Source organism: Phyllobates terribilis, unplaced genomic scaffold (genome assembly GCF_046119375.1).
Source record: "Phyllobates terribilis strain yellow unplaced genomic scaffold, ASM4611937v1 Scaffold_8__6_contigs__length_399053987, whole genome shotgun sequence".
NCBI lineage: Eukaryota > Metazoa > Chordata > Amphibia > Anura > Dendrobatidae > Phyllobates > Phyllobates terribilis.
In genome coordinates, this window is record NW_027362768.1 from 168626884 (window position 1) to 168639674 (window position 12791).

Consider the following 12791-nt stretch of genomic DNA (forward strand, 5'->3'; position numbering starts at 1 on the left):
TGGCAGGATCTTCCGAAAATCAAGTGGGGAAAACCTGCTTGCAGTAAATATGGATGCTCAGGAGCGCTGCACATGCATCTTTATAGTGGAGTTTGGGAAGATAGTGGGTCAGGTAATTTCCTATGTGTCTGGCTAGTTTATGGTTGATGCAAATTGTCAGTCTTTTTCCATATATTCTATTTAAGGGGTCATTTTTGTATCAAAAAGTTCACATAAAATAAAAAGAAATACTAATAAAGATGCTAATAATAAATACTTTGCTTTCACATTTCCCATAATCTGTGCTGCTCAGAGCACACCGTGGTACCAATCAGTCTCCTTCCCCCTCTGGCAGCTGACAATGTATTTCCTTCTGATTTCTCAGTTATACTGCCACATACTGTAGAAGCTCTTCTCCATGCGAGAAGGGCAGAAGGACATGTCTATTGGCGGCCATGCAGCGATCAGAGCTGTGGGTAGAGTGACTAGGCATGTGTGACTGGCAGCGCTCAGCTCAATAGGTGGATGTGCACCTTGTCATACACATTAAACACCAGGTGGCGCCATACTATGTAAGTACACCTCAGAACTCTTCCCTGGCGATATCACGTGACCACTCATCTTTCAGTAGGTGGACTTGAAGCTTTCTGGAAGTTCTCTCACCTTCTTAATGTCCTCTATGCACTTTATGATATAACTTCTCTTCACGGTCTCTTTGACTGCATAGGCGTCACTAAGGATTGTCAGGTGTTCCTCTAAGGCTTGCTGGATTAAGTTAGACGGCAGAGTGGGCAGATGGGCGAGTTCCCATAAGACTTCTAAGACCTGTAAGATGACAGAGGTGAGTTGGGCCGCGGCCACAATCAGGGGGCTTCCTATTTGCTCTGGACGGTCACCTTTCCGGTCGTCGTCTCGTTGCGAGCTTCTCTTCCGATACGACCTATGAGGCTTAATAATTTCTGCCGAACTCGGTCAGACTCGATCTCCCAACTCTGTGAAGAGGAAACTTCAATAGTTACCAACATGAATAGTAAACACGGTGCATCGGGAGAAGAAATATGGATTCCTGTGTCCCCCAATGAAGAAATAGAGAAATAGCTGGTGCCACATTTACCAAGAAAAAGCTTATACAATATACACAAATAACGACCAGTCAATGTACTCGGTCAGATACCAGTATGGTTCTGCATAATGGCACCATCATCTTTATATTGGAAAGGGCTGTCTGGACTTTGGGTACAAGTCTACAGTCACTATGTGAATCCTCGCAGTGTACACTGTCAGGATTCTCCGAGCGCGTGACCACAAGTATGTGATTTGCATACATGCTGTCAGGTGCCAACTAGATGTGCGCGGCCTCACTCAATGAGAATGAATAGAGCAAGGCCGGACACGTCTAGTTGGAATGTGGCTGGATCGCCGGCTTCAGAAGTCGGAGAATCCTCACAGCACGCACTGTGCGCAATGTAAGGATTCACAAGTCTGCAGTCACACAGAGTGACGGACAACCCCTTTAACTCTGGTTTTAACACTTACACCATATACTAGTACCCACAACTGAGGAACAAACTGGTACCAGAACCAGCCAGGCCGGAGCCGCATCGTGCAACATTACCTTCTGAATAAGCACAAAAAGATGGTTGAGCTGCTCGGAGCTGAACTTTACGGCTGCAGCGGCAATGATGGTGTGGATATTTTCTATCACAGTGGATGATTGTCCTGACTGGTCACAAAAGAAGCGGCAAAGGCTTTGATTAGCACAAACAGATCAGTGTACATACATACAGTGCACAGTTTATATAGAATATGCTATTTATCGATTGACAGATAGACATGTTACATGGGCTGTGGCAATTTAGAGGGCAACTTCCAATCATTTCTAAAAGACTTCTGTAGATCGCCGAGCTCACTTGCTTAGTTTTCTTTCTGCTTTCCTACACTATATATATATAGGTATAGGTCCTAGAAATTAGATCCGAAATTGTCAGCCATTTATGGCATACATTAGAGTTGAGCAAAAAGATTTACAGGACCCTGGTCCAGCAACCAAAGCCACCAGACCACCCTGCAAACCACTACCTACCTCATGCCTCTTCAGATTAGTAAACACAAGAGGCACCGGGGTAGGAGGAAGCTTGCAGGGCTACAGACTACTGACGTGGCTGGTGGACCAGGGTCCTGCCAATCTTTTTTGCTCAACTCCAAGCTTATATAGTTAGAATGCCGACCCCATTAGGAAATGAAACCAGCAGCAAGAAATGGTTATAAAAAACAAACGAACCAGAATATTACTCATGTTAGATCCCTTGCCGTTCAGCATCGCCACTCCAAGGGTCCTAGCCCGCCAGTCTCGGTTTACTTTCTTAGAATGACTATGCCGTAACGGCGAGTGACGGACGCATCCGATCTCTGGACTCAGGTGGTCCGGCATTGTACTTGCCAAGTCCAGCAGTCACACCACCAATGTAAGTAATCATTGCAAGAAAGTAAGCAAAGACTGGCGGGGACCACTGGAAAACGGGGCAGTTAAACAGGTTATGTAATGTTTGCTTTTTTTTTTTTTTTTTTTTTATTTTAGAACATTTTTTAATATCTTAACCTGCCAGACAATACCTGCAAATGAAAATGATGGCTGCCTGCAGCATAACTGGACGGTGCTTCGTACAGATAGATTTATGAATAAGTTGCAGGTTTCCCCCAGTGGTGACTGAAGGCAGCCGGCATTTTATTTTATTAATAGGTTATAAAGTTATGTTGGAATAACCCTTTAATGCTCAGCGAGACGTAACAAGGCTGAGAAATGTGTTACAACTTAGACGATGCAAACAATACCTGAATCTTCCAGATTTTGGAAAGCTCATCCAAGGACAATTTACTGCCCAGCAGTTCAATGATTCCCTTTATCCGGTCACAGTATTGTGCCTGGTCGATATTACCTGATGAGAGCGACAGACGAGGATTTATTATTTTGGCATCGAGTAGTCGTGTCCTCGCAGACATTATCACCTTCCCAAGGAAATACAGACCTTCCAGCGCTATTGACAGGACAGAATTTTCTACCAGCCAGTCGAGGAGCCGGTCTGTGTCTATGGCATTCTTCACAGATTTTGATAAAGTGCTGTCTTCAATCAATTTGGTTACCTCAAAAAAAGAAATGTATAATTAGAGTGAGGCCTAAAATGGTGAAAAAAATAATATTAAAATCCTTTTAATGACTTTCGTGGTGATCGTTAAACCCATGGGAACCTATAAAATAAGCTGCAGAGCTTGCTCTCGTTTTTCTGTATAGATGCTTCAGCCTTACATTTCTGTATATAGTGTATGACCCTAAATGTTCTGCAGATTGGGGACGGTCGGGTCCTGAGACCCCCACTGATCGATCAAAACATTGCCCCAAAGAGTTAACCTCAGGAGAAGAAGAGCACCGTTCCAAAAACAATAGTGGTGGGGTGTCGGACCCCCACTGATCTGATAATGATGACCTGTACCATGCATAAGTCATCAATATCACAGTAGTGAAACACCATCTTGCTTATATGCATGTATATTTGGCTAAAAGTCGTTTTTGTTAAAAATTATTCATCGTTTGCCTTCTGTAGCCTCTGTGTTGCACTGTATATTGCTGACTGCAGAATGGGTCAACTAAGAATCTGTCAGTGAGCTCGTTCTGATCTTTTATCTGTCTTTTTCTGAGCTCCTATAACCACAGACCACATTAAAGTTGAATGTGCAGGGAGGAAAAGAGCCTGTTCAAGCAAAACGGTGCAAAATTTTCAATATAACCCAAGTTTAGAAAATTAATTTTAGATCAGAATATAAGAAAAAAAAATTGTGTACACCACCTTTATAAGCTCGAGTCATTAGTAGGGGCTCTTACCTCTTTTAGAGAATTCATTTTTGCGCTAAAGTGAGGAGACTTGAGCATTCGGAGTAAGATATCCAGCCTGAGGTCGTCCACGACGTTCACCAGGTCTGGCTGGAAACGCATGCAGAGTAATTTGATGGCAGAAAGGAGCTCAGGGATACTGACCAGCCTCTGCGGGGAGATGGAGAACAGACAACTGTTATGCTCGACAAACTTCTAAAATAATAATAATTATAATTATTATTATTAAAAAAAAAAAAAAATAGTAAATATAAAACCTTGAATTGCCCTCTGCAGTAATTGTAAATCTTTGCAGTTATGCAACCACAGGGGAGAGGCTGTGTCGCTGCCAATCAGACCTCGCAAAAACAATCTGCTCTTAGGAATTTTAGACAACTACATTTAATCATTTGCAAAATGTGCATAAAACCCCATCAGGCGTGCTGTGTGAACGAGCGCTACACTGCTATTAATCGAAGTAGAGCCGCCATTTCCATGCAATTAACTACCTGCAATAGGGTGACCTACAATGATGGGGATTTTCCTACGTGGTTTCCCCCTAAGAGAAACTATAGGGGATTTCTGACGCCATAGAAATAAAGAGTAAACATTGAATAATAAAATGTCTCCAACTTCTTAATATACTGTGTGTTGTAATTTCTTAAGATTCAAGATCTCTGCTTGCAGTCAGATCATTCTCAGAGGCCGGATACGTCAGTGAGGATCATGTCCCGATCTCCAGGCTGATGTCTGCTACCTCGTCACACACTGCAACGACTCGCCAGCTGTGTGAGCGAGGCTAGGTCTGGTTGAGGAGGTGGGTGGTTATTCAGTCTAAGAAGGTTTCCCCATCCACTGTCAGCAAGCACAGATCTTGAAACGAATTAAGAAACTGAAACACAAAGTTGTAAAACTTCATACAACGATGAAACTTTATTTACATAAAACCCTTTTGGGGTCAGCAGCTTTCACTCCTCTCCAGTGGAACTCCAGTTATTGTAAAACTACAAGTCCCAGCATGCCCTGGCAGCATAACTTTACCTTGTCCTTAAGATCCTTCTCTTCCACGTTCTGCACGTACTTTATCATATTGTGTATCACTCGGTCCAGCATTGTCTGAAGGGGAGAGAATCAAAAGCATTTACAGGGAATCGATCATTGTTTTTTTTATTTCTCCTTAAACATACTGGGGTCCTGGTCCTGAGACCCCCACCGATTGCCCCAAAGACTAGTCACAAGCTGTGCTCATGTACGAGTGCACCAACAGAGCGGTGCATGGACCCCAAGACTTTCTACTGATCCCGTACACTGCTCTGTCTCCGCGCTTATCTGAGTGATGCCGTTTGGGGGTCTCAGGACCGAGACCCCCGAGCCAATCTGCAAATCATAGGGAAATAAAAAAGTAAAATGAAAGATTAGTCAAAACATATCTACAAGTGACCAGATGGCTTATACCAAAGAGCTGATGTAACCTGTCTGTAAAGGAGATCACAAAATCACTCAATATGGTGGGTAAGAAATAGGAGCCAATCCCAAAAATAGCATGTACACTATGTAACACCACACTCATGGTATAGGGATTAGAAAAAAAACACGAAACAGTTATGAATATGCAAAAGGTTTGAAGATAACCAAAAAGATTCTTGGCAATGGAAACCCCCATTCTTTACACTGCAGGCTGCATTAAAAAAAAAAGAAGTAGAAAATAGTGCAAAAAAAACATGAGGGGATAATTAACTCCTCCATAACAGGGCAATTTGTTGGGGCTTTTTTTTTTTTTAGGGGGAAAGGGGCTGATGGCAATCGGTGAACGTGTTCTTTACATGCAGCTGTCGGCGGTCAGTGACTGACATCTGCAAAACAGCAGTGATTGGAGCGAGCTCAGGTCACCGCTGCTACAGGCAGATGCTTGTGGTATAACACGCCGGCATCTGCCTGGTATGATGTAGGCTCAGCTTCAATATCCACCCCATACATGTATATATAAATATATAATCACCTGTAGTGGAAGGTGTTAAAGGGGCATTTCAATTTTAGTCATAAAGACGGCTGATTTGCCATAACCCGCATTAAAGTGAACAGGAGCCCCGACGCTCGGCTATTTCTGGCAATCCCATAGACAATGAATGGAGCCGCTCTATTCTAACAAGTCATTTCGGAGCCCGGTCCTCAGGATCAGTGATGTTCTCAGCAACTAGTTCTCGCTGTACCATGTTGTAAGTCACAGAACCATGGCAAAGAAGGTGATCCTTGCCTAGAGGACATAGGACCACCATCGTAATCCCACCATGAACCCCACAAGTGGCAGGTCCCTCCAGCTTTGCACAAACAGTCATTATCATCATCATAAAGTTGCATTGATCTTACAGTTATGATTTCTCTCTCTCCTAATTAAAACTCACAGATAAAGGCCCCGTACCTGTACAGTGGAGGAGTTGAGGTATTCTGCACACATGCCAAGAGGTTGAACCAATGCCGACACTTCCTGTAGGGAAAAACAGAAAACATCTCAGAAAGGAAAAAAAACTGCAGCTTTGAAATGTTTCTGCAATATAAAGGAGTAAATTCAGGTGCAATCACCGTATACTGCAGCCCGGGGAATATGGCTACACCTGGGGCTGCAAACTGCATCGTGCAACCCCCATCCAACAGACCTGACAGGTACTGGGCTATGAGACGTTCTGAAATAATGGAAGCTGGCGGAATCCGGTCACTTCCGTATACATCTGAAGAAACTCTGGTATTGCCACTCAGATGCTGCTCTCCACCTGCGCTGGGAACTCGCGGAGGTAATTGCAGGTCCCCGGCGGCGCGTAGAACTTACAGCATAGAGTTTATGGATAACTGCACAACAGCAGCCTCTGCAAGAGGAGCTAAAAACATGGAAACCTTGTAGAGAGGCAGGAACGAGAGTGAATGTGTCAGGAACCGCCACGCTTACATGAGGGTTAAATCTGCAAAATTTAAAGGGGTTGTCATTAATAGCACTTGCCGAGAGGCCGATAATGAGCAGTCTGTGCTGCTAGGAACCTGCAGGGATAGCAGCGGTATGAAGAGACCTGTGCTATGAGCATCATCAGATACAGAGGGATCCTGAGCGCCTCTGTGTGCGGGAGACCTTGCTGCATTGTAACACACCCTGGTCAGGTCAGCGCAAGGGTTCACTGACAGCAAGCAGAGGTTTGTTAAAAAGGGGAGAAATTGATTTATCTGTACAAACATATAAACTGAATCACTTAAAAAGAAAAACTAAAAGATTTACCGCAAGTTCTATTTCTTCTGAGTTCAATTTTGCCTGAATCGCTGTTAAACCGCCAAGTTCTCCAAACTGCAGAAACAAGAGAGGCAGGAAACACAATCACCAAAACTGGTCCATCAATTATTACTCCAAGTATGCTCCCCACGACTAATTTTCCCATGAGCAGCCACTATTACAGATGCTGACAGAGCGCCACAGATGGGAACTGCGCTGACTCAACTAAAGAGGAGATTCCCCTTTAAATAACTTCAGTATCAGAACTCGAATTGTCCACTACTTACCCTGTTCACGAGGTCCACCAGCCAGCCATGCGGCTCCTGGGAAAGGCAACAGAAAGAAGAAATGATGGAAAAGATCTAGAAATGGCATGAGACGATATCAACGCAATGGAGCCACATGCATATGACGCAGTTAGTGCCAGGTGATGTACAAGCAGGGAGCAGGGATGAAGGCCGGCGCAGGGATGAAGGCCGGCGCAGGGATGAAGGCCGGCGCAGGGATGAAGGCCGGCGCAGGGATGAAGGCCGGCGCAGGGATGAAGGCCGGCGCAGATATAGATATAAATAATGGTATATAAAAAAAAAAACAGTCTCTGCTTCTATGGCTGAGATTAGAGCCAACTACCACCCCGGCTGTTTAACCCTTTATATAGGTTCACTAGTGGTATCTAAATGGTTAGACATACTATGGGGGCCTCAGTTGCCCCCTGCCCCTGCAACGTGATAAAGGGATGCCAATGGATTCAAATGGCAGCCGGGTGACTGAGAACTGTCAGCTTTGCCTTCTGTGCAAGCTGAAAAGACCCATTGGCGGCATAACATGCGGCAAAAAGGCGAATTATTGAAGTGATAGCATTGTCAAATTCTATAATTTGAACCCAAAAAATAAAAGGGAAAATAGGAAAAGAAAATTGTTCAAATATACAAGATTTTTTTCTCCTAAAATACAAATAGTAAAACAAATATGCATTCTCAGTTTCTATGTAAAGTTTCTGCACCTTTTGCAGAGCGCTGGGTGGCGATACAGCGTACGTGTTTCCTTCCCCAAATACATCGGCCCAGTTCTTCTGACACATCTTCATCCGATTCTTGAAATGATATTCATTGTCGGGGTTAAAGGCCTGAAACACAAAAGAAGATAAAATATCCAGAACCGTCTATGTGGGACGGCGACGTCTAGCCACACGACATGCCGCAATGTCTTGTGGAAGGTGAGAAATCTATCTACCATAGTGAGGACGCCCAGGAGGCCGGTGGGGATGGGATCCTGCTTGATCCGTTCCGCCACTAGATCCACCAGCAGCATCAGCATGTTGTAGATTCCCTCGTGGATCTCCGTGCCCCATTTGTGGACAGCGCTGGACGTCAGCAGCTGCAGGAAACAATACCAGAAGCGGGTCAGTGCCAGAGCTGGAGCAGCCAGAATGACGATTTCACCTATTTTTTTCCCTTGAAGGGGATAACCACGGCCCATGTGCGCTATGAGGACATGTGGACGCCATAGACTGGGTCCTCTGCACGGCGCCACCCTGACTGTATAACCACTGCTAGGGTGGGCTTCAGTTCTGGGGGATTCAACAGATAATGTGTAACGCTGCACAGGCCGTCGATGCCCGGGGTCTGTTGAAGTTCCACCATCTACAGCATTATAAGACTTTCTGGATTATCACATGCCAAATTAAAGGGTAGTCAAATCTCGAGAGCTTTTGGTTACAAGAACGTGACGCTTTCTAAGGAATACAAGGATTAGATGTTCTCCATTTTACCTTCTTGAAAGCCTCCGGCATGCATCTCTCCATAAACCTTTTGCAGTTTTCATCAGAATCAGACAGACCTGGGGAGAAGAGAAAGGAAAGCGTCAGTCACTGAGACTTCTAATCAAGCGGAGAAAACATCTCGTAAGGATATAAATGGCTCAGGAGATTTTAATGCTATTTACCTACAGATTAACAAGTTTTTGCACATGACAGGTCCCCTTTAAAGATCGCTAATACAAATATGGTGCTTATTAAGTAGCTTTTTACGGCACTGTTTTTGACAGCGCTGTAGGATAAGTCCTGCCCGGTATCCTGTGCCATCCAACAGTGAGGTTTCCATCAGGAGCCGCTTCAAAGAACTGATATGAACTCCCACAACCCCACGCCGACATTTTTCAAAACCTGAAGTGGAGGACAAAAACGCCCAAAAAAACTGAACATATGAACCGCAAAGTGCTTTTTCAATAGAAAGTCTTTCACGCATCGTTTGGGTGATTTTTCTGATGCTCTATGGAGCAGACCTCAGTGTGTACATTCTCTTAGAGAGTACATCTACACAGGACTGACGAATTAAACATTTAGAAGTGTAAAAACAGCAAAACATTATGCAGAATTTTGCAATGGATTTCGTTGCAGAAATGTCAATTTATGCTACAGTGCAAATCCAAAGCATTAATTGACAAGCTGCGGATAACCAAAGTTCACTTTGCAGGTATTTTTTCTTTTCTTTACACTGAGTGAGGATGTGATTTGGTAAAATGTCATCTATGATGCTGAAACAAGCTGCAGATTTTCCACCAGGAATGAATGAATGAATGAACATATATTTTTTTTACTAAGGGGTTAACATACCAAGTTTTGCCAGGTAGGTGGAGGCGATCAAGCACTTTCCCAGGGACTCCTCTCTCTTGTAGGGGATGGACCAGTGGTCCGTCAGCACCCGGCTCTCCAGCTCATACAGGTTTGTGGTTGGGAACTCGATGACGTCTCCGGAGCAGTTTCCATTCTCATCGTTTTTCTAAAATGAAGAAAGTAAAAATTAGGAAAAACTAAATAAAAACATACACTGATACATGCAGCAACGTTGGCTTCTAAAAGGGCACAATAAGTTATGGTGCACAAGTCACAATTTATCATTGGACTGTATTTCTATTTAAGGCTCTGACACATTGTAACAAGCCCCACACCTGTGTAAGCTGGGGATAATCACCTCTATAAGGCTACGTTCACACACTACAGACCGGCAACAGGGCTCCTGAAGTTTGGATCATTGCAGTCTGAACATGACAGGTGGATGTGTGAACGCAGCCTTACCAAGAACGTTTCTATTCACTGAGAGCAATCAGACACAGCACAAACTGTGAAACACGAAGTCTACAAGAAAGCGCAGAACTTTCCAAAACATAAGGTGAGTAAAGCGGAGACACGACTAGTTGGACTGCGCCTGATTATCCGGGGGGGGGTTAGGAGGTGCAGCCAGTGTCACATGAGCACAGGGCATTCAGGATTTTGGCAGGGCGCAGGGTTGGCACAAGGTTTATTCTAGGTCGGCGGCACAGAGGAGCTTTGTCAGGGGCAGAGCGATGGGAAAGGAGATTCAGAGACGCTCACAGCTTATAGGAGGCACAGGGCTTACAGGGACCCTCCGGGCACGGGACCAAATTTAACATCTGATGGAGTATCAGGAGCAATAACGCTCGGGGGTCTTCCTTTTTCCATTGTTTTAGAGTCCCCTTACTTCCCAAATAGCGGATGGACACACTCAGGAACAAGGATTGGAGCACGCACTTCTCCGCTCAAGACGCAGCTTTTGCAGATTCTCAGGAATAAGGAGTCCCAGCAGTTGGACCCCCAGTGATCAGTAAAGACCCCCATAAACATTAGACTAAAGTCAGTCGAACCCGCTGACATCGGGCAGCAGTCTATTGTGCAGGGGGAGCTCCCGACTCTCCCCCAACAGGTGATGTCGCGGAAAAGACGGATCCGGCGCGATATTTCCTATTGGAGATAATTAGTCGCCAGAGGAGTCTGACAGTGGCCGTCTCATAGAGGATGCAGGAGCGCTCGGCCGAGCAGAGTGAACCTATATAGCCACAACTGGCATTCAGGGGTCTGGGAAAGCTGGGTACAACCCCCAATCATACTGCTGGGGACCCGGCTTTCCCAACAGGTAAAACTAAGAAGTGTCCGAACAGGAATGTTACTAACTTGACAGAGGAAAGGTTGGGTGTTAAACATTATAGCTTCTTCTCAGAATCTGCAGGGGTGGGAAAGGAGAACGTAGCCCCCTCCTTAAAGGCAGAAGAGGACTCCTCAGACTGTTATATATCTACTTCTGGGGTCTCTTATCTGTACGGAAGGGGGAACCTTGTCAGATATAAGGGCGCCCCATTATTCATCATCAGCACAGCCGACATCCGCTAATCTGCACTGTTCTTCTGATCACTCGTTGTGCGGATTATCCGATGTCTTATTTACACAGGGTCCATTGATAAATCCGGCAGAGCGGCCCCCCGCCATCCCCACAGCTGGAGGAACAGAGCGGCAGTGTGAGAACTCGCCAAATCGCGGCCGTGCAGCGCAGACCGGGCGCCTGTCACAAAGCCCATAGTCTGTCTGATCATCCAGGACATCCGGGGACTCACCCCGGTGCAAATGTGGCGCTCACAGGCGACAAACTAGAGAAAAAATAAGATTTCTTCAAGGTACAAGAAAAACAAATCTGTATGTGACAAATCTACAAAGATTCAGCAGCATTTATACAAGCGCTGCCACACAGGGGGGGGCGCCCGCGCTGCCACGCAGGGGGGCATGAGCATTTCTACCTCCGAGCACATGGACATCTCGGGCTTAGTGCAGAATGATGGTAATATGGCAAAAGTTCATTTCTGCTGGACCACCAGGGGTCTCGGTTTTGCAGCTGTCATATGGACGACTGAAATAAGGACACGACCCTTATACTAAATACAGAGAAAGGAAACGTTCACGTAGTCAAATTTTCGGTCCGAGTGTCAGAACTTAGCCTATTGGCGTGAGAGGGGGAATGAGGCCAATATCCTCCTAATAAACCACCAGCAACCATGCATCACACCATAGTCAACATGGAAGGTGTCATTAAAAGGGGTCTTCCCAACATGGGCACTTGTGGTGTCTGATATTGGTCCTCTCTGGGGACATCTCACAGACTTGCTGTCCATAGTCCTCGCCATTCATTTCTATGCAAACATGAGTACTCAGCTGCTTTTATAATAAATGGACAGAGCCACAGACAAGTGAAGAAACCTCCATCCATTGCGGTGACCCTTCTTCTTCACAGAGGTAAACTGGCAGACGTGAGACCCACATCCATCATCCTGAGAATAAGCTACAAGTGTCTGCTGAAAATAAGATGTCAACTACCTAATCCCAAACTTCATTATAAGTATTGTGCAAAGCAGGGCTGTGGAGTCGGAGAGTCTGGGCCGGTATAAAATAGACCGACTCCAAAAATTGGGTACAGTAATTCAAAGCAGTTTGTGGGGAATCTTTTTTCATAAGAATTTGGGAAAGTTATGAAATGTCTGTCCTATTCCCGATCTAAGGGTCTAGACTTTTAGCGGAGATGAATCTGTGCTACGGTAAATTTATCACTTAATCATGAGCCGTGTATGAGGGAGTCGGAATCGTGGAGTTGGAGTCGGTGTCATGGAAATTGAGGAGTCGGGGGTTTGGCTTACCGACTCCACAGCCCTGGTGCAAAGTGGACAATCCCTGTAACACAGTGTAATTGCTGGTCTGTGTGACTGTGACCCGGCCCGTTTGCTTGGGATCATTTGGCAGCACATAGCGCCGCAGCCGTTATTAAGTGGTGACGATTACACAATGTTCCCAAGGAGTTTCATTTCGTCTTTGTGATAAAGATTTCCCATTAGTGGGAGATGACATTACCAGGA

At 45.2% G+C, this 12791-nt stretch overlaps 1 protein-coding gene across 4 annotated transcripts in view; it reads right to left on the reverse strand.

The window, feature by feature from the left end:
* The window catches only part of USP24 (ubiquitin specific peptidase 24), a 118875-nt gene that overhangs the window by 84580 nt on the left and 21504 nt on the right, over positions 1-12791 (reverse strand). For all 4 annotated transcript variants that reach the window (XM_073643699.1, XM_073643698.1, XM_073643697.1 and 1 more), the window contains exons 2-15: positions 9712-9877; positions 8869-8936; positions 8331-8474; positions 8101-8223; positions 7385-7420; positions 7107-7172; positions 6264-6329; positions 4886-4960; positions 3857-4015; positions 3006-3120; positions 2812-2915; positions 1595-1702; positions 876-971; positions 643-804 (exon numbers count right to left, since the gene is read on the reverse strand). In XM_073643699.1, coding sequence (XP_073499800.1) covers positions 643-804; positions 876-971; positions 1595-1702; positions 2812-2915; positions 3006-3120; positions 3857-4015; positions 4886-4960; positions 6264-6329; positions 7107-7172; positions 7385-7420; positions 8101-8223; positions 8331-8474; positions 8869-8936; positions 9712-9877 — 1488 coding nt within the window. The remainder of the gene's footprint in view (positions 1-642; positions 805-875; positions 972-1594; positions 1703-2811; positions 2916-3005; positions 3121-3856; positions 4016-4885; positions 4961-6263; positions 6330-7106; positions 7173-7384; positions 7421-8100; positions 8224-8330; positions 8475-8868; positions 8937-9711; positions 9878-12791) is intronic.